The sequence below is a fragment of the Protobothrops mucrosquamatus genome, unplaced genomic scaffold (assembly GCF_001527695.2).
Source record: "Protobothrops mucrosquamatus isolate PMUCROS unplaced genomic scaffold, P.Mucros_1.0 scaffold732, whole genome shotgun sequence".
Lineage (NCBI taxonomy): Eukaryota > Metazoa > Chordata > Lepidosauria > Squamata > Viperidae > Protobothrops > Protobothrops mucrosquamatus.
Window position 1 is genome coordinate 137485 of NW_015387006.1, and position 23368 is coordinate 160852.

The 23368-nt window shown below is 36.3% G+C and overlaps 1 protein-coding gene across 1 annotated transcript in view; it reads left to right on the forward strand.

Annotated features, from left to right (window-relative positions):
* Positions 1 to 23368, forward strand: part of CNTNAP5 (contactin associated protein like 5) — a 268416-nt gene that overhangs the window by 136372 nt on the left and 108676 nt on the right. Inside the window, exons 10-11 of the mRNA XM_029284572.1 lie at positions 2678 to 2784; positions 17610 to 17729. Of these exons, the coding sequence (XP_029140405.1) occupies positions 2678 to 2784; positions 17610 to 17729 (227 nt within the window). The remainder of the gene's footprint in view (positions 1 to 2677; positions 2785 to 17609; positions 17730 to 23368) is intronic.

Here is a 23368-nt window from a genome sequence, read left to right on the forward strand (position 1 = left end):
ACTGTTTCATCTGGCCCATTGTTCTTGAGTCTCACAACTTTTTTTATGAGAAATGGATGTAAAATGGGAAGAGATGAGATCCATAATTTAGGTATGTGTGTCTATCTGTCTGTCTTTATATCCAGAAATAGGAATGGACTGTGTTGTTGTGGTTGCTTTTTCCCACCTTCTATTTTTTGTCCTATATATGATGAAATTTATGAATTTCAGTCATGTTCCTATTAGTAGTGCCTCTTTAATATGGTCTTTAACCAGCATTATAGATAGAAAAAAGAAAAGCAGATTGCTGCAGAAAATCCATTACCAAAAAAATTGTCATAAAGCAATAAAGAGCACATCTAAGCCAAAACTTTGCACAAGCCAAAGCTTTGTATGGCTTAGAGTAAAGTTTTTTTTGCAACTTGAAATGTAAGTGAGGTGTTAACATCCCTTCAAAAATAACAAAATTGAGCTTTATTACCCTCAAATCTGAAAGTAATTGGAGAAAGCAAAGAGCTGCCAAAGAGATTGGTAACTATGTTTTTAACAGTCATCGTCTTATTAAAAGATAACTTAAAATTTCACTGAGGTGTACTGGACAGATCTAATAAGTTCTCAGGGTTAGGGTTTAATGGAGGACTTGCAGAGTCTATTATTTGACAATATAATTCAGGAACACTGGTTTTACCATACTGACAATGATTGTTCCTAATTTGTTCCTTTAGCATTGACTTGGCTTAAGGTTAATTAGCCCATACTCAGGATAAAAGCTAAGGCTACATAATTCCTCCATACAAATTTGATGCAAAAGAGATTGATGACTATGTTTTAACAGCTACTTTCTTAGCTTAACTGAGATGTACTGGACAAATCTAACAAGTTGTCTCTATGATTATACAGAAAATTATGAAGGGGCTGTTAAAGAAAGATAAAAGGCAACTCAGGCCTGGGAAAAGGAAGGCATGAAAAAGAACCTCAAAAATAACCTCACTACATCCCTCAAATGCATTAAAAATAAATCCCTGAAAAGCATATCTAAACTTTACCCTAACTTGGTTTGAGCATATCTGTCTAACCATCCTTGAAAGACACTTCCATATAGTGCAGCTTTCCCCTACAACAAAGCCCACAACAAAGGTTAATTGCCCAGGTCTGATGTGTTTGTTTGTTTAAATCACTCAATACATGCCTTGCTCTTTTCATGATATGTGGTTGCTTTGGCTTTGACCATGTGATAATGCAGCAGTTCCTATTGGCTGTTTTCAGGTTCTGGAGGCGTATCCTCTCCTCTCCGGTTGCTGCCAACTTTGCTTCATGGTTATTTCAGTTCTTGCTGCTTTCTGGCCTGACACCAGGAGAAGAGCAGCAGCACCAACATTGCTAGAAAAAGCCATAAACCAGGATATTTCTAAAGGCTTAGATAAATTCTGATCTACTCCTTTATCTACTAAAACCAAGGCTGCTAGAGAAACAACCTCTCTGTATCACTACTACTAGAAAGTAGTAGGCCAGGAGCTTTGTAAGTGCTAGAGCAGATTATGGAAAGTTTGCTCTAGCAATAACAGCACCATAGTTGCTACTGAAAGTAATTTGGAACTAGTTTAGCTCCTTCAGTAATATTAGCACCAACGTTGTAAACCCAACCTCTCTAAAGTAAACTAGAAAGGTACTGGTAGAAGGCAATTGTCAAGATTTCCATAGTCTTGGCTACATTATAGGTAGCGATTAGATCAGTTATGAATGTTAAAGTATTGGACACTCCCCTCATTTTCTACCCCGCATTTTAAGCCAGAGTAGGGACTGGTTATGTAGACAGAGCACACTTATATAATATACTTTTTATTGCCTCATGAAACTGGTTATGGATAGGTTCCCTTTGTGTTTCAAATTCTTACCAGAAAATAATTGAAAACAAAATTATCTCAACTTATATTTCAGGAATATTTATTATTAGGTTTAAATTGGCTAGAAAAATCCAGTTTTAAGCTTGAGCAGTATAACTAAATGCAGACGGTAGAATCTGTGACCATGCTCATATAGCTGAATTGAGCTCTTTTTGTAAGCTTTTTACCCAGTGCTTAGGCTAACTACCCAGTGTTTTGATATCTTCCTACCCTTTGCTCATCCTGTTTCTATGCTTTCGTTGTGAAACTATAAAGAAGGCTAAAGAATGAGGCAGCATTCTATTCATAATATGATTCTTTTTAAAAAAAAAATATTGTCCTTTTACTCATAGACCATTTGTGTTTGTGCAGAGCAAGTAAATATGGCTAGATACTTGTATGATCAACTGAAATTGAGAGTTGAATTGAAAAAAGTAATATTAAAAAGAAAAGAAAAGTCTTGTTAAAAGATTGTGTGCTACTTTTCACCTGGTATCCATTCCTCTTATCTGAAAATGGAATAAAATATGCATTATTATTGCTTGAAGAAAAGAGGCTCCACTCTCAAAACTTTGCCCTGTATTTTAGTATCTGTTTGGGCTCCCTTCTGTATTATATCTGTTCCCTGCAAACTGTTTTTTCTGAAATTATTTGTTTTAAGCCAAGAACAGTTGAGATGATTTTTTTTCCCCATTTCTATGCCAAATACAGAAGTTTGGAGAAGTGAAAAGCAAAAAAAAAAAAGTTATTTGTTTCCACCATCGGTATTCTGCTTAAAATAATGTTGCCTGTTTTATTGGTGTCTTCCCAATTAGATGTTTACCAAACTACTGTGAACATGGAGGAAAATGTTCCCAATCTTGGAAGACATTCTTCTGTGATTGTAATGAAACTGGTTACACTGGAACAACCTGCCATAACTGTAAGTAGATTGCATTGTTAGGTGCATATGAACATTTGGGAATATTTACAAATATGAGAAAAACAGATTTCTTGCACCCTTGTTAAAATTATTTGTAAATGGGTATATGGATGGAACAAATTTCAGTTTAATTAAAAAAAAACTACATAGGCTGTGAAACAGGCAGACTTCTTCTGATGACAAGGAAAGAAATGTATAAACTGACTTTTCTCACAGTGGAAAGAAGTAAACTCTGAAAATGTTCAGCAGTTTGGATTCATCTGACAATCATCTGGTGACAAAGTAAATCCATTTCTACACATAGGTAATGCTCCTTTGGTAGTCTTGCCACTCGATGCATCTGGATGATGCTGATTATATGAACTCATTTTAATTGTGCTTTCAACTGAGATGCTTTGGTTGTCTTTGTGAATGAGCTAGTCCAGAAACTAAATAGGGGAAATGTGGCTTGTTGATTCTCCTGTAATATTCTAAAACACTGATATAGTATCCTCTTGAATTGGCTGGAATGATTCTGATTGTATGCCTTTCTTTTAATCTGTGTCCAGAAATTGATGCTGTGGCCTCCTGTTCAACATCTAGGCCATGTCTTAGGATTCCATCATTTATGTTTAATATTTATATGAAGGCAAAGGCAAAGGTCATTCAGAGTTTTGGAGTAGACTGCTATTGGTATGTTGATACAGTGACAGAAAACTCTACTCTTCCACATTATCTTATTTCAGAAATGGGTTGACATGAAATCCAAATATGAATAGAAATCATGTTTTGAGGCCAGTTTTCAATGAAACTACACTCAGTCCAAAAGAACAGGTCTATAGTCTGGGAACTATCTTTGATCTTCAGCTGTCACTGGGTTTTCAACTTATGATTGTGGAAAGGAGCAGTTTCACATAACTACACTTGTGTATTCGGCACTGCTCTTTCTGAACTAGTCAGATTGGCAACAGTTGTCTGTACCTTGGTTTCATCCCATCTTGGCTACAGCAGTAAATTTTATATAGGCCTATATATATGAATATATACCGGTATGGAACATACATCTGATGCCAAACGTGTTGACTAGTGCAAGACATTGAGAGCACATGATTCCCTGTCTGAAGTATGTGCAGTACTGTTGTTCCTATTAGCTTACTGTATGCAATTAAAGGTATTGGTATTAATGTTAAAAATCCTAAATATCATAGTAATTGAATACTGAGGGACCATGAATAAGAGCTTGCCCAGTTTACAGAGAAGTGTTAGAGGAGAAGCTCTTTCAGAAAACTGTTGGTATGTGCATAGGAGAGGACCACCACCTGAGTTGTCTTTTTTGATTGGGGAAGACCTACTTTTTCTTAAAATAGTCTAAATCTACAAAAGTTAAAGCAATGCAGTAGTGACACCACTTGAATGTCAGGCACAAGGAACCAGAACACTTTGTGAATAGGCCAAAGTAGTTGTCTGATTGTTCATCACCTATATTACTAGAATCTCATCAGATTGCCGGCATTCCCTTGGGAACAAGCAGAAAAGGCTTTCCTAGTCTGGACTATGATGTTTCCTCCCTGGAGTGATTTCATACTGGGACACCAATTAACTCCCCCTTCCCATTCAGACAGTGATTCTGCAGGATGGCAAGGCCAGAATCTTGAGCACATTTTCCATTGTGTGTTAGGTATGGAAGCACACATTTCATAACTATGTTAAATATAGGAATTGATCTTGCTCATTTTTGATAATTGAACCATTCAGACTATACAGAGAAAGGGACTCGGGACTTCTTTTTTTTATTTATTCTTTATCTCCAAAGACTCCTTGTAACCTATACATTGCCCAACCTTGATCTCCATAATGTTAGTTTGTTTGTTTTCCTCTACCATCAATAGATGCTTCTTCTTCTACTATTTTAGTGTTGTAAAGAAGTATCCTAGCCCTTACATTTTAAATGTTTCCAGCATATACAAATATCTAGCCAAGAGATATTTAATAAAAAAAAATTATTATAATTTTGATATCTGACTCAATACATGCTAAATGGTGTGTATACAAGAAATATTTCTTAACGAGCTTTCTGTTGTGCCAGAGGGACATTCCTTTTCAAAAAGAAAAAAAGATAGTAAGCAAGAAATGTCAGGCAATTTCCAGTATAATATATGCAGAACATTAAAGTTGTTCCATAAATGTAAACTTCATCCCACAGGAAATGTCAAAATTTGAGCATCAATATTGGCCTTATTTTTAAATGAAATAATTAAATGGAGGAATATTCAGATAGACTGAACTTTCTGCTTTGCTAAATGTCCTTTAAAACATTAAAATACTTTGGATTTTTTAAAAAGAAATACTGAAGGTTGCCATATATTTCTACCCTATCACTAAATTTCTAAACTTGAATATGGATAAAAAAATTGTTATTATTTCCATGCAACAGAAATATAAATTTGTTGAAAGAGAATTACATCAATTACATCCCTAAACATACTGATTGTGAAAATTAAACTATCTCTAAAAGAGCAGCTTATAACGTGTTTTATTTAATAATGTGTTACTTAGTAGCTATTGGCTGTTTAGCAATGTAACAGTGGAAACAAGTATTTTTCCTGGCTATTATTTCATGAATACATTCTAATGAGGCATTAGATAACTATGAAAAGAAGACCCTGGAAGAACAGACAAACAACCATCTGCTTGAATTATCTTTTTAGACGTTATATGATGCCTGTAAATTATTTAATTTTAACAATTAATATTAAAATTTAATAGTTATAAAATTAAATTATCTTAGGTTGTTGCAACACATATACCTATTAACCACCTGCAATACGATGATTTGAAAAAGGGATGAAAAAATGAAGTGCAGACTTCAGTTGTGATGTTCACATTACCTGGGATCATTTAGTTTTTGCCTGATTTGTAGAGTCAAAAGGACAGGTTTTTGCTCTTTGAGTTCTGCCACCTGTGGATAGGTTTCATGCGTCATTTGGAGTGATCACTGTCTCTTTGAAAGATAGAGGGGTACCATTTATCTTGAAAGAAGCGATGATGCAATTCTGTTGAAAAAGCCATCATTCGATATAGCTGATTTAGGCAACATCCTAGATGAAATGAATTACCTAAGTCCTTTCTAGTCAGGATTCAGACCTGGTCATGAAATCAAATTTGCATTAGTTGCTCAATCTGAATGGAGAGGGTGAGACATTCCTAGTCTTGTTAATCCCTCATCTGTATTCAAAAGGTATCCTTTTGAACTCTTCAATTCTAGTGTTCTAGGTGGGGTTGTATTTCACGTGAATGAGCAGGTCCATGATTATGGAGTTGTTCTGAAGTCACATCTTATGTTTGAGAAGCAAGTGAAACCATGGCAACTGGAATATTAACAGTAGTGCAGTTTTTGCTGATGCATCGATTATTATCTTTTCTGAATCAGGATATACTGGCAATAGTAGCTCATTTTTTTTCACTACTGTACATTTAGAGTAATGTAACTCATACTCTATTTGGGACTGTCTTTGAAGTTAACCTAGAAACTACATTTGGTCCAAAATATAACCACAGCATTGTTAAGAGGTGTGAACCCTTTTAGCAGTCTAATGCTAGAATTATGGTCACCACAGTGTTTGCCAATAAATTTGTAAGACTCATTCAAAATATTGGTTCTGACCTAAAAAAAAACAAAACCCAACCCTGTGGAACCTTCTTCTCAAACAGATTTTAGCTACCTTAACCTTATGATAAGTAAAAACTGTAGAGAATCCGAAGACAGAACTTTCCTATAACTGCCCCAATGATTTGTGACACCCTATTTCCTAACATAAAGCATCTCCCGCTGTATTTATCTTTCAGAAGTCTGTGAAAATTATTCTATTTAGGTTTGCGCTGTGTGAGTAACAAAGCAGTTGAGCAGCCATTTTTGTTTTGTTTTTTAGTTATAGTTGGCTTATAGGGTGGATTAATTTTATGGATTTTGTTGTTCAACTGTTGTAATCCAACTTGAATCTATGAAATAGTAAGTAGACAAGTGTAATAAATAAATAAGCACCCAGGCTTTTAATAGGATTTCTGCTATCCATAATTGCATGATAGAACATGTGTCTTCTAAGAATACATGGATACTTCCAGATGGGGGCTTAGATCAGTTTGTACAGTGAATTAAGCCACTCACATCCAGTTGATGCTATCACTGGAGACATATAGGTAATAGTTTCCTCCAATAAAAAAAAAGAAATTGGAAGATATACAATATATAAATTTGTCGCTTGTAGTTATTGATAGTCACACTTCCCCAAACAAAACCAGTGTGCAACTGGAAGAACAAGTGGCTGCTGTGATCTGGAGGGCTTTTGCCCAAATCTATTTTTGATGCCAATTGCACCTCATCCATGACCAGCAAATATTGCTGCCAGTCACTCAGGTCTTAGCAGAGGAAGCCATGGAAATGATGTTGGAGAAGCATGCAAAAGCTGTTAGGAAATCAATAGGTGCAGAAGAAGCCTGCATTAAATCTTTGAGGCAGGAAAGTATTAGGAAAAGATTCGGACCGATTTCTCCCAATTAACTGGATTAGAAGATGAAGAAGAGAAAACAGGAAATGTTGGAAGAGCTTTTTTTCTGTAGTTTATCTCAATTAAGTGTAGATCTGTTCTCCCTCTGCAGTGAATTTCCTGATTTGGTCTGATTTGGTCTGCCTTGCAGTTTCATGAACTGCATTGGTTACCAGTTGGGTTCTAGGTGCAATTTAAGCTGTTGGTTGCTATCTATGAATTTCTACATAGCCTGGTAATTTATAACACAATTTGCCTCCAATTATTTCTGCCCATCCTATTAGATTACATGGACATGTTTCAGGTCCAATTGATTAAATCTCACGGGACTCCAGAAATGTGACTTATTTGCTGCTACCTCTATGCTCTAGAACAGGGATGTCAAACTTGCCACGTCACGTAATGTGTCGCGATGTATCACAACTTTTTTCCCGTTGCCAGAACAGGGGTGGGTGTGGTTTCAGCATGACACATCTGGCCCACGGTCCAGCAGTTTGACATCCATGCTCTAGAATATTATCTTTCTGAGGTTCATCTGACCTTGCAATTCTTGAGAAAATCTGTGAATCTTTGATGTTTCAACTGTCAATCAATATCAGAAATCCAAGCTGGAAATATCAAAAGACCAATGTGCACATCCATAGTTTTGTCTGTGTGAACTTCTGCCTAAAGTAAACTGGAACCTGCATACAATCTTGTACCAACATAGAGGGGTGATCCATCCTCTCCCAACAGAACAAATTGGGCCTAGAACATTGACATAAATTCTGAACTATATCCAATCTATTTCTTCAGAATGGCTGTAAATGTATTTCCATATCAACAAACTGTAGCATTTTCAGTATTAATTTTAATGTTATGTTTCCTGGATCTGAACCAGGAACTGTATTTGGAAATCCCTGCCCAGGATACTGTAAAATGCTTTGTAAAGTTTTGTGTGATCAACAAATTATTCAGACAATCTTTTCAAATATCTCAGGATTTCAGCACTTTTATGTGGGATTTGATGACGGATTCGTTATTTTAAGCAAACATTTTATTGGTAATTTGTAATTTGGCGAGCTGTGGGCAGTGTTTTGAAATCAATGGTTCCTGTTATTGACTCCTGATATACATAATGCTTTTTTTTTTGGTACATTACAAATAAGTCCTGTTGAGTTTGTGAGTTTTCCCAATGTTTGTGATTTGTTTTGCAATCTCAGTAACATTTTCTCCAACTAAGCTTTTTTCTGTATTCTATTACTTTTTCCCTTGAATAATTTTTAAATTTCTCACTCTGACAACTGCTGCTGAGCCAGCTGTACTTTGCTAGTTTTGTTCCCCATCACCTTTTATTCACAATCAATACAGCACTTGTGGAATTTTTGAAGCCCAGCTTGAAGCACAAAGCTACAGTCTTACCTATATAAAAATCAGCGAGCAGCCATCTCACAGAATAGATAACTGGTAATAGAGTAAATAGATTACATGATCTGAAAAGACGAGAGGAAGAAAGTGACAGCCTCTGAAAACACCAAATACTGTATTATTCTGCCAAAATGTGCAAGTTTTTAATAACCTGCAAAAGGTTTTTAGGATCCAGCTCTTTTTTTTTTTTTTGCCTTCTTTTCATTTGAGTTTTCTCTACAGTAGTATGAATTGGAAAATTGTTAGAGTTATTATCATCCTCATCAACAATACTACGACCATCACATTCACCATCAACCCAATTATTAAACTTCATTAGGCAGATTACAAGGCTATTTTTAAAAAAGTGTGGAATAAAAAATAAAATAATGAAAGCCATAAGTCCCTGCAGAACAGGATAAATTAAAATTAAATAAAAGCCGAGATGAACTTTTATTACATAGTATATCTGAATTGAGATCTTTCTAGCATCATACATATTTGAAAATTTAATCTAAAGCCAACCCAAGTAGTATGTGAATGAGTGAGTGAGTGTGTGTGTGTGTGTGTTAGAGAGAGACAGACAGAGAGAGAGAGAGAGAGAGAAAGAAAGAGAAATAGAGAGAATATGAGTGCGAGTTTGTGTGTGTGTATTCTCTCTCTCCCTCCTTGGTTGATTGGAGCTACAGTATTTCAACATTTATACTGTTCTTTGTTGTTCTGCTAGGTAAATATTTGGATGAAATCTTAATATCTCAGAAAATTCCTGCATCCATGATTTTTTGGGGTTCCAAAGTAGCATGAAAGGGGTTATCTCAGAATGAGGGTCTTCATGCAGAAGAAATTTAGAACATCCATCTTCATTTCCATCCTGCCAGGCCACAGGCAGCAAGGTGATCGGATGAGCTGAAGTGCTCCACTGCTTGAGGAGTCCATCCAGAAAACCTCATAAATACCCTTCAAATTACTGTTGAAGATAAGATGGTTATATTTTATTTGCAGTATTTACATGCTTTCCAGTAACAGAGTTTCTGTGGGTTGCTTAATCAAAAATGAAATTATCTAAATTTATTTGGTTCACATTTCCTGGGCGTAGAGACTAATTAAAATGTTCCCAAACTGCCTGGTTTTCCTCCTCCTCCTCCTCCTCCTCCTCCTCCTCCTCCTCCTCCTCCTTCTTCTTCTTCTTCTTCTTCTTTTTCTTTTTTTTGAGAATAAACGCAGGAGAAAAAAAAACTCTTTTAGCAATCTATCCTAGCAAATTGTAATACAGAGAATTTTGTTATTGTTGTTGTTATTGCTGCTCAGTGGCCTTCTAAATATACTTATAAAATTGATCGTTTTCTGACATCACCCACCAAGACTTCAAACTCATGAAAGCTGCTAGTGAAAAAAAAGTTGTAGGAGTCACCCTTGTGTATATATTAGTTGTATAAATGTTAGTTGTATTATGTTTTGTTTGTCAGACTGATATTGTTTTCTCTTTGGAAAGACATAATGCCACTGAAATAACTTCTTATGAACACTCTACTAGAGGTTCAAAAATTCAGGATCGTTAAAAGCTATCTTTGCACATATTTTTTTTTTAAGCAATGTGTGGGAAAATATGTAATTTTCTTAAGGAGAAAACCAGCCATCTGTCATCCTAGCACACTGCAGCAGGAACTTTATTAGTCTGTCAACTGTAAGGCCTGTCAAAGTCATTTTTTTAATATATAGCACAGATTCCATTTCTTTTTGCCATTTAACATGACAATTGTATTACAAGGGTGAGCATTTTGATTTCATTTCCTGGTTCTTAATGTTTTTGCTGCTAAAGCATTGAGAGAAGTAAAATTCTTTCCTTCCATTGTTTATTACACACACACACACACACACACACACACACACATACACATATATAGCTATTAAAATAATACTTCAATAACATTACTGATAAAAAAACTTGATTTTCCCTATCGGATCACATGGTTGAAAACTAAAAACTTCTGAGTGGCGAGTTTTCCATCTGAGCAAGTTAGGCTATCATTTGTAATAAACTTTCATACAGTTTGATCTGCTGGAAACCCTTCCCTGACCTCTATTGGAATCAGGAGGCAATCTATAATGCTTTTTCAAGGCAGCACTTAGTTCTGGTTTCTAGGCTCAGCTACTAAAATATGCAATTTTTCAGGGAGCTACTACATTATCAAAGAAGGGTTCCTTCCAGAAGGCATTTTATTTCGATACTCAAGCTGGAGATTGACAACAGTCTTTTGAAGACAGCTTTTGGGGTGAAAGCATGACATAGAACTCTCACTGCAAGTGAAATGTCATTGCTCATCTTCGTATAAGTTTCTATATATCATCCATATAAGATTAAATTGAAATGCACCAACACGAAAACAGGATTGGCAATTTCAACTCGTTATGAGAGAAATCCATAACTTTAAAAATAATGGCAATTGTTTTGGTGAAAGTTTGCTAGGGAATTGATGGCTGCTTAGCTAGATTGTTCTTTTCCCACCACTGAGTTCATCTTTTCTCCATCTATCCTTAACAGAAAACTATACTGGCTTGAAATTTGCTGCCTTGGTTGCCAATCCTTCTCCTGCTGGTTTTATTGCTTTTAGACTGAGTTATTTAAGTCACCTAACTTCCATTCAAGGAATGATGGAAATGCCTAACAGATTTTATAAATAGTATTATAGTGACTTGGTAGGAAAAAAAATGTGTGCTGTAGAAGTTGTTTATGTTGTGGTTAGATACAAAGGAGAAAGTCACTTTGTTTTGTATTCCAAACAGTCACCATAAGAATTGATGAAAAGGTTTGTAATGAGTGGCCAGTTGTCGATCAGCAATTTGATTTGAATTGCAATTTGGATCATATCATCACATGGCTGGATTGCATCTATGAAAAGATCAGGTCTCACAAAAAGTCTACATCAGTGGTTCTCAACCTATGGTCTGAGGACCCTTGCGGGGGACCACAATGTCGTCACACAGGTCTGCGAAGACTTGAAGAAATGTTAAGATTTAAAACTTGAGTTTGGGGGGGGGGGTCCGTGGCCACAAAATGTATTTAAAGGGGGGAGTCCGTGATGAAGAAAAGGTTGAGAACCATTGGTCTACATAAATACTGTATATCTGGATGAATATGAAAAGAAAAGCTACCAATTTGAGAAATCACTCCATTACAAATAATTTATTAATATTATGCAGTTAATATATGTATATATGTCTAGGATTATCACCTGTGGCTTCAATATTAAATATATATTTTCATGAAGAACATGCAAAAAAGCTAATGGGAAGAAAACTTGCCATTTGTCTTCATGATTCAAAAACATTTGACACTTGGTGACTTGACTAAAATTGAATAGAAGTAAGGGCATATTAGATAGCCAAATTAGTATTGTTCATGAATTGTCATCTGCTGACTGTTTCTGCCTTCTCCACCTCTTCTTGAATTTTGAGTGATTAGAGTTTCTGGTTCTTTATTATAATATTCATCCCTTTCTTACAGCTGAGAACTTACAGGATCACAGCTGCATATCATATACAGAAAATGCTCATCCTTCAATGACAAAATAACAAATGACAAACTATCAGATATTAAGTGACAAAAGTTATCTACAATAAAGGAAAATATATGAACAATAAATTAGTCCAAAAAGAAAGAAAAAAGAGAGATTTTAAATATTTGGAAAAAAATATATGGTATTGTACACAATATGTCAGCAGCCCCCAACCTTTTGGGCACCAGGGACCAGTTCTGTGGAGAAAGATTTTTCTGTGGACTGGAGGGGGCATGGGTTCGTGTGCTGCCTGCATCCCATGGATGGGGCTTTGCTTGTTTCCCTGACCCATTTCTGGCATGTCGTAGACTGTGCTGGTCCACGGACCAGGGATTGGGGACCCCTACAATATGTTATTACCTTTGAGTGCAAATCCACTTGAATTGGCTTTCTATAGGGATAGATTTTTACCTGGCAATTCCATACATACACACTGAGAAGATATTGTCATGTGAGAACAGTGCCATGTACTCTTTTCAAATGGCTTGGAATGCAGCATGGTGAAATGTGCACATATATTACTTGCATCTTCCACATAGTTGCAGAATATCATGCTCCATACTGCCAGAAAATTAGGAAAGAGAAGCAACAGTAATCGGGGAAAGGATGCCTATTATACTCCCAATATAAAATGTGTGTGTATGTGTGTGTGTGTGTGTGTGTGTACACATACATACATACACCCACATAAGCCTAATTCAATGGTACACTTGGCTTTTGAGATATGCATTTTCTTTTATTAGTTGGTGCTATAACCTTTAATAATCCCTTTTGTTGGCACAAATATCATAAAACCAGTCTCCTTCTTTACTAATGAATGGGGCTTCACATCTCTTCTTCTCTGTTCAGAATACATGATTGAGCAACTAAAATGGATTTGAAAAGATCATTAAAAGCTGGTGGCAGAGAGCAGTTTCTAGAAATAGCAGACATCCAACCCAATATACAGTATTAATTCCATCCTTTTACTTTTCTGTATTTTCTTTAAAGCAAAGTATAACATTCATGATTGGCAAAATGTCAACATAGAAATGTACTTTTAGGAAATTAGTAAAATCTGTGTATAGATGAAAAACATCATTACAATGATTTTCCAACCATTGTTAGCCTGATATGCTCCCTTGGTTCTTCTGGAGACCATAGTACAGCACCTATTTTCTGTGGAAAAAAAACTTAATTCAATCTTTGACATTTCCATATAATGTTGGGGAATGCTGTTGGCTGAACTCTTGGAGATCATTGCCAGGAGACAACATATTCACATTGTGAAATAATTGGATCAGAGATAATACTCAGGAAATTCTCTGTGTCCTAAGCATAATGTATGAAGTATTATGATATCTGTGGATTTTCTGTAACTTGCAAAGTCTCAAAGGAAGCAATGATGCACATCTTCAAAACTACAGTGTTCCCCTCACTTGTAAGATTGAAAAGAATGTGATGTTTTGCCACAACCTGCTTCAGAGCTCTCTTAACCTTCTCCCATCGAGCTTGTGATATGGGAATAGGCTGAGAGATATCTCCTCATGTAGTAGTGACCCATATACTTCTATAATATGGAGCATTTTTGACATGCACTAAAGAATTTCCAGATTTGGTGACTACATCAAACATGGTGTATATACTTACACCAATTGTCTGGAATTTCCTTTGGCCCGCTTTCAAAAGTTTTAGCGATCCATGTACAGGAATTACTGCTTTCCTCATGCACTAAATCTCTTCCAGGCTGAGTAGGCCCAGCTCGTGGAATGGGCCATCAAAAGTATGAAAGACCTCAATCCAATATTTGGAGGGGGAAAAAAGAGATTTCTGTAGCACTAGCCCAAAGTGGTTTGAGACTGTCCAAAGTATTTTATTGGAGCATATTGTGTTGTCTCCACAAGACAAATTGCTTAATTAAAACAAATATAAGTCACTTTTCAGAGGCCTATCTTTAACTGCCTATCTTTAATATCATTAAGTGTCTTTAAATTTCTGACTTGCAGAGTATGTTTCCAGTGTATCTCAGGGATTCCTCAGGATGGTTTGTATTCCCCAGGCAATAAATAAATAATTAGTATTTGGAGAAATTTTTTTTATTACTTTTTACTGTTTATAGAATAAACTTGCTTCCTTAAGATAGCAGTACATATACCCAGGATGAATTGTCATCTAATAATTCAAATGTTTGCCCTCAGAAAGGTTTAAAGAAAAGTGATCCATATAATACTTGAGAGTCACGTTTTACCAGCATACACATGCTGGCTAAAACTATTGGAAGAAATAAGAAACAATTTCTTTCTTAGACCAAATTCAAAATATCAGTATATAGGAAAGTACTAAAATTGTTACAATAATAGTTTTGTGAAAAACCAGACCTGTTTATTACCAATCTTCATTGTTGATTGTATTATTTAGGTTTATCCACAGATATGAAAACAATAACCATTCATTTCAGTGAGTTATTAAAGAAAAGTAACATTAAATAAAATAAAAAATAAAAAAATGTTAAAAGTTGTCTCACACACTGTTCGTTTGGTGGTCCTGCTTTTCGATGATATCAGGGCAACACAAATACAGATTTTACACTAGATAATAATGATTCCTATTTTTGTCTCATTTTTATATTTTATCTCTAGTGCCAGTAGCATTTACTCATTTATTACAAGGAACAAATTTCTTGAAGACTTGCAAAATATTTTCAAAATATTCTTGCCTCCTATGGAGACAAAAAAAACATCCCATCAATTAACTTTCATGTAATTATGAAGGCATTTCAACAGCTAAAGAAAAACAAAGCAAAGCAAACTAAAGCAAAACCAACAACATTAAGCAAGCTGTTATAACTAGTGAACCAAAATTAATGTTTTGTTCAATAATAAATATTCTCTTCTAAAAGCAGTGTGTGTGCGCGCGCTTCTGTGTGTTGTGTATATTTTGATTATGCAGAATACACGTGACTTTCTTTCTGAATACTGAACTTCAGAAAAGCCTGAATCCAATATGTGCCATTTTAGAAATAGTTCAATCTTACTCAGTTTCTGGTTTCAGAGCAAGAGTTGGAAAATGGGAGTTTCATTCTCCCATAAATTAAGACAGGAAACCAGAAATGGCTGTATTTTGTTGTTGTTTGTCAGAAGAAAATTACATATAACACCTTTCTCATAAACCAGTCTCTTCTTCCTTCTTTCTATTTTCATTTAGAAAATCCCCCTCAAACTTAGTTTATATTCCACCCCAGCGTGTGAAAGTCTATTTTTCCATACTTGAAAGTTAGATCAAATCTGGGACCTAGGCAAACATTGGAATTCACAACTAGAAAAGTGGCAGCACATAGAATTAAGGAATCACTTAGGCCAGTGTTTCTCAACCTTGACAATTTTAAGGCATGTGGACTTCAACTTCCAGAATTCCACAGCCAGCAATGCTGGCTGTGGAATTCTGGGAGTTGAAGTCCACATGCCTTAAAATTGTCAAGGTTGAGAAACACTGACTTAGGCAAAGAACATTGTATAATGCTTAGAACTGTTCTTATCACATCAGCTGCTTTTGGCAGGCCATTGCAATTCACTTTTAAATACATGAGGCAAAGAGAACAAATTATTCCCAAGTCCAGTGCTTTTTTTCTAAAACAAAAAAAAAAAAAAAGGTGCCGGAACTCACACATGTCATACAACCCGCCTTGCCTACCCTACAAGGTTCCATCCAAAAAAGGTGCCGGAACTCCGTTCTGAGCGTTCTATGAGAAAAAAAAGCCCTGCCCAAGTCTATTTAAGGAATACATTGTTCAGGTTGCAATAGAACATCAAAATTTTCAGTGTTTGCTTCTCTTGATGACCCATCTTTCTATATATATATATTTCAGTATATTGTCCCTTTCCCCCTCAGCCTCAAGTACAGTACTATTTCATGTAACATACACAATAGCGATACTGATTGCTGCAGTATGATAGGTGAGGAAGGTGCTATTTTGTTTATTATTTCTACTAAGTATATGGATGCTGCTCAGAGGATCTCGTCACTATTATTTCTGGGTGAGGAATCCCAGCTCTATATTTAAAATCTCAGAAAAAAAGAATAAGTATTTGGGCCTTCTGTGATGATATCAGAATCAAAAATAAAATAAAAAGCATTCTGTACTGGTAACAAATAAAACTCAGAATTTTCTGGATTGGGCAGCTATATTAAATAGAATGAATTAAATTAAAATCAACCAAAATAAATAATATCTATGCATACTTGGTTGTTGTTTTTTTTATCACAAACATGATAGATAGGAAAGCTGCTTGAAAATGTGTCAGTACAGAACATTTTTCCCTCAACTCTCTGGGATTTTCTAATACTTTCTTTTTTTAAAAATCCTTGTTCTTTACCTTGCTTATGTTCACCCATACATATTGAATGTTGATTGAGTTGTTTTAACTCAATCTTTTTGAGTTTGCTTCTCACAAATATTCTTCACAAGAACACTAGCATAAATCTCCAAGATGACCATTACATGCTATACTATTACACTAAAAGTTCCTCCATTTTTGCTCCCCAGTTGGCTTTTCTAGTTTGCTAAATTGTGATTTCACCTATTCCTAGATATGGTATTTCCCAATGAACTCCTAATACTGATTTCAGTTCCTTTTCCTTTAGGATTGCTTTTTGTGCCTCAGGATCCTATTCCACCCCCCACACACACACACCAGTTCTAATAATCTCTTTGCTATAATCTTCCAGCTCCCACCTCATCTGATTGGGGGCAACATTTTGGGACTGAATTGCTTAAATAGATTATAATTTGGTTATTCCATTCCCATTTAAGACCATTTGGAGACCAATTTCAGTTTGAAAAATTGTACGTAAAAATAAAAGCAAAAGCCATCTAGCTAGAATAATATATGTACTCTGCTCAACTCTTCATTGCTGAGGCCTTTCATCAGACTTACTGTAGTATTCTTACTACCAGCCGACCCTTACCTTTCAAAATATCTAGAGAAAAATAATCCCTATAAAAAAAAATTGCACGAACACTATCAAGACTACACTAAACTAAAGTCTCCATATTGGAGGAAAAATGTATGTGAATGAGATAAGGATTCATTCCCATCCACGTTGTCTATATATAAAGATTAGTTTGTTTCTGCTTAAGGAAAACATAACGTATGAGTGTTTTAAGTTGACATAACACTGTCTTTTGACTGTGTGACCTCTCTATCAGAAGGCAGTTTATTTTGCTCACTCATGATGCACTTACCATGTGCTACTTACTGTCTTAATGTCAGTAATATGGAAGAAATAGTTATGATAAAGTCATTTTCTGGACCTTAACCATCCATAGCAGGTAACTGTCTGCCAGATAATCTGCCTTAAGAAACTTTTCTTTTCCTTTCAGCTATTTATGAGCAGTCCTGTGAAACCTATCGACACCAGGGGAAAACATCTGGTTTCTTCCACATTGATTCTGATGCAAGTGGTCCACTTCCCCCACTTTTGGTGTACTGCAATATAACAGGTAAAAAAAAGTCCCACTTCAGTATTTATCGCAAATGGTGTATTATTTATTGCATGGCCTGAAATCTATTGCATTGTTGTAAGGTAAAGGTAAAGATTTCCCTAGCAGTTGTGTCTGACTCTAGGGCGCGGTGCTCATCTCTGTTTCTTGGCCAAGGGAGCCAGTGCTGTCTGAAGACAATTTCCATGGTCATGTGTCCAGCATGCCTATACGCCAAAGGTGTATGGTACTCTATTATCTTCACACCAAAATGGTACCTATTAATCTACTTGCATTTGCATGCTTTCGAACTGCTAGGTAGGCAGGAGCTGGAGCAGGTAATGGGAGCTCAATCCATGCATTTTGCTCATGGAAATGAGGTGATCAAAGAAAATCAAGACATATAGGTCTGCAGTGGTACTGACTTATTTCAAATAATCTTTGTATGTTACATAAATGTAAAATAATGTGATGGTTGTTGTGGAAAGCAAAATGTAATCAAGATCTCTCCTTTCCTGAAAACCAAAACTCTCAAAGACTTCTGAGACATACAGATCATACCAGATTTCAGAAACAGAACCACAGCTTATCAATGGTTTATTGCTTTTGGGTTTTTTTCTACTCCTACATTACACTTGTAATAGAAGTGAGCTATGAGGAGAATGGATGCATGATGTAGGGTGTGATGGAATAATGATTCCAGACTCAATGGAAAGAGGAAACCAATCAATAAAGGGAACAATTATTCAGCTATGTTATCATGGGATCTACCCCATAAAACAGATGACACAGCTAAAAGGGTTACTGTATTTATAGGTTCAGTGATAAGCCCAACATAATACATAAATTTCATGGGCTGTATATATGCTACTACATCATATGGCAAAACCCATATGTTTCCTAAATAATCATTTTGATCATTAATGTTGACAACTAATTTTTATAGGGGTAATGTGGCTGTTGCAGGAGTAATCAGAGTTGCTTCACATGTGTATTGTAGGCAAAACACTTATACATGATGTTCACGTGTAACTTCCTGCTTAAATGTGCTTTGCGGTATTGGACTGCATGCTGAAATTAAATTCCAGTATGTCTTGTGTTTTTTCCTTTCCTCAGAGAGAGAGAGAGTGAGAGAGATCTTAAATCTGATCATGTTTTGTTTCATCAGGATGTTATCATATTTGACTCAAAGCATGGTTGGAGGATTCTTTGATGCCTCATTATAATGAGACATCAGTCTATTTGTGGTGGTCATTGATGGATTAGCATGAATCTCTGAGGAATTGTGGTATAGTGTACATTTCTAATATTGCTTAAAATCTGTTTTCTTGATTATCTATTAGAACAGAAACAAACAGTCAAACTATCCTAACTATTAGAATCAAGTATAGAAAAGACATGTAGGCAAAGTTAGATTTCTAATATAAACGTGAAAGGCAATCTGTATGAGTTTAGTCAAGCTTCCTTTGGATTTTCCATGCTGTATGTGAAATGTGTGCCCTTTTGTGCTTTATAATTATGACATTCCAATAATAGCATTGCAGTAATGATACTGTAGAGTCTGATGATTGATCAGAAGATCCATTGTGCAACAATGTTGGAATTGATCTATTTCTCAATACCTCATTGGTGCATCTATTCATGCATAAGCTTGTTCCATCCAGTTCAAGATACGTTTAAAGAAAATTAAAAAAAAAATTATCTTGTATTTTGATCAAGTACATTCTTACAATAGAATGGGTTTGTTGATTTGTAGATTGTGCAGTATAGAAATGCTATTTAGGGAAATGTTATGGAGAGAACAATAAGTGATACATTAGGATGATCTAATGAAAAGAAATAAGGTGTAATTAAAGAAACAAGGTAAAAATTAATATGAAAAGAACACAAGTTTTAAAATTACTGTTTTCATGAAAGAGGATGGAAAACAGCTTGTGAGTGTTGACTATAATATGTTGATTGAAGATATGTTAAACTATTTCAGAAATGTCACTCTGTTTTCATAGCCTCTGTCAGATTATTTTTGACAAGGTCAGAAACAAACAGCCTGAAATCAGATTAGTTCTTTACTTACTAGGTGATCTTCAGAAAGCCCTTCTAACTCACCAACCATGAATAGTGAAAGCCAAGATGCTATGTCTAATTATGCATTCATCTTTCTTTCTTAGAGAGAGGACATTCTACAGCTCTGTTAGGACCACTAACCAGCTGGATATTTGGAATATTTACTCCATGACTTTGGTAGCCTCATATCTGAAAAGCAATTAAAGATTTTTCATTTTATTTTTTTTGGGTCACACTTGCTGCCATGTCAACTCACTAACCACCAAGCCAGTCAGCCTGTTACACCCACAATCTTCCTGTCTTGTCTCAGGCCTGATTCCCTACATGCATGCACAAACGATTTTACTTTGGTTGGACAGTTACGGCAACAGCAGGCAGGGCAGATATCCCTTGGATATGTATAGACAAAATCCTAGTAAGCAAAATTCCAGGCAGCAAGCAGAAGCATCATCAGTCCAGAGGTCATAATTGGTCATCCAGTCTGAGTCCAAGAAAATGATATTGTAGATCAACATTCTAACAACAAGCCTAGCTGTGGTTATTCTGTTTTTGAAAATGACATTTTTAATCTCCCGTTTCAGCCCTCCCTCTTCTGGAGATGGCCTGCCTATTCATTCACCAACTTTTTAGACATCCAGCCATGCTTTTTCAATCTGATTTCAAGCAAGAGCGTTAAATTCATGTCTCCTTTGCCCATTGTTTTGTCCTCGCTACATGTTACTCTGTGTGCAGCTTAACATGTAGCTAAACCCACCTATCCTCCAATAAAACAGACCGGCGCGTAGATCTGGATGCTTTATTAAAGGAACAGGATGGTGAAACTGGGAAAAATAGAAACACATACAATAAGAACCCTATTACAAAATAAACAGTGTTGAGTTGCTGGTGAGCATAACAGTTAACAAATACAGATAAATCAAAATCTCACCAGTGATGCTGGGTGTACAGAGATGCGGATTTTTGTCCTCAGATGATTATGTGCTATGGATTAGGCTGGATTCTTCCTGGTGCTTCTGTTTCCTCCAAATGCTAAAGGAAATGGAGTCTGGCTCCCAAGGATGCACTTGTTTTTTGGAATGAGGGATGCTGGAAAGATGACCCTTAAAGGCTGGGTCTCAATAAAGATTTGTATTTGGTCATGAGGTGGAGCTCAAGCTATATTAAAGAACAACAATAGCAATAAAAATATATTACATACACAAACTTTATGCTGGAGGCATGACACTCATCATTCCCAATACAATGGAAGAATAGAGAAATCAAATGATACCTTTGAGTAATATTGTGATTGTGATATAAACCAGAGGTCCCCAACCTATGGCCTTTTGGCCACTGGGCCATGTGAGTAGCTAGGCAGTGCACACGCATGTGTGTGCATGCTCACACCCCTCGTGCCACTGTTGCTACTAGTATTATGTAGGCGGCGGCGTTGCCACAAACCTTGTGTGGATGGCGGTAGTGCCATAAGCAGTAGGTTGCCCATGATGCGATCCTCATGCCAGTGGTGGCATTGCTGCGGGCTGCGGCATGAGCCTCATGCAGGGGCGGCGGCGTGATCTTCGCGCCAGTGGTAGCATCACCGCAAGCCTGGTGGCAGCGGTATCACAAGCCTCATACAGGCTGGTGTTGCTGAGAGCCTCGCACGCATGCTTGCAGCCCCGTTTGTGTGGTGCACATGCTCACGGCCTGTTTATGTGCACGCATGCACGTGTGGCCACATTCATCTTTGGGCACACGCAGGTAAGATGCCTGCCCCTCCCTCTCCCACCGAGCTGCCAACCCAGAAAGGGTTGGAGACCCTCGATGTAAACTATCAAGAAGACAACTGGTCTCATCTTTTGCCTATGGCCAAATTTGTATGCAATAAATCAGTTCATTCTTCTATTCTCAAGTCACCTATTTTAGTTTTGATAGATAAAAGCCATACCTGAACTTCAAGTAATTTACCAATTTCTCAAGAAACAACTGGATTTTCCCAAGGCTTCTTACAAGAGATCTGATGACCAACCGCAGCAAAAAGCCCCCTTCCCAACTCACCTCTGGCTGTCCATTAGATTCTACCTGTTTACATGACCATCTAAGAATCTTGTCATTAAATTGTCTCTTTTCTCATAATTTCTATGGAGATTCTCAATCATCCAGGTCATGGTTGTCCCAAATGTGCTTTTTTATCTGGTCATTAGGTCAGTCATCTTGCAGTCATCTGACTGCAAAGAATATAAACCCTTCCATCCTCCACCATTCAGTCAGAACTGAAGAAGCTCCTTGGATGAGAAGCGAAATGTCTTCAAGGAAAAACAAAGTCCAGTTGCCTTTTTAAAAAGAACCTTTGGGATTCTTTTCTCGTAGTTGTGAACATCAACTCCATTACCTCTTTCTGTAATGTCCAGCATAATGAAGATACAGTGGATTTTCCACTATTTTCTCATCCGGTTCCACCATCCTCCTTACATTTCTCTGCTTCCCTTCCAACTTGGTATAGATACAGGAAATTTGGGAGGGGGGGAGAGTATTTTGGCCTCAATGGGCAGAGGACAAAGACCTGACTACTGAGGCGCAGAGATACAAATAGAAGCAGGGGGAGAGTCACATATCCTTCTAGGACTACACATCTTGAGAGAGGAAGGGAGGAAAGGGGAAGGGAAAAGAAGGGCACCTCTTTCATAAAAGCTCAAGAGGGAAAATAACAAAATGAAGTTAAGGTGGTGTGGTATGAGAAGGTCAAAAGCAAACATCCAGAGAGCAGACTATTTATTATAATAGGAAGAGAAGGGTAGCAACCATTTCTGCCACCATGAAATCTTCAGCCCATTATTCTATGTGGATAGGAAAGAGGTGCAAAAATTGGATTTTGCTTCTATGATTAAAATAAGGTTTGCATCTTATGGCAATTGCTGGATATTTTTTTCTTAACAGTTTCCTTATTCTTGCAGTAGATTTATATATCAAAAGGTTGTATCCTTGAATCACTGCCTGTAGGTGATTCACTCCCATTCTAGCATCTGCAAAGAAAAGCAGTAAAATTAGAATGCAATCTAAATTAAAAGGAATCCTGAGTAATATAAAGAACAAAATGTGCATCATTTTCCATCATAAAAAACAATCACAAGCATAATAAACAGAATAACAAGTAAAAACCCCCCACCCACCCACCCACCCCCCGGACTTCCCAAACCTAATCCCAGGATAATATTCATATATAAGTAAACAAATACTAGTATCTCTAACTCCACAAAGTATCTTAATCTACATGAAAAAATAGAAAAGGTAAACAGAATAATTAAAAAAAAGAAAAGAAAAAAAAATCTAAAACCCTAAGTTATATTCTATCACTCTATGCTTCTTTTGAATATAAACAATCCATCTTCTCCATATTGATAAAAATTGTTCATTTGAGTGATTCTTCAAATAAGCCGAAATCTTTGCCATTTCAGCAAGATATGAAACTTTCAATCTCCAGTCTTCCATTGTAGGCAGAATTGGACTCTTCCAATTTTGGGCTATCAACAAACGGGCAGCAGTTAAACAATAGAGCATCAAATTTATTTCTTTTACATCTAGATCTTGCACAATACCTAAAAGAAACAACTGTGGAA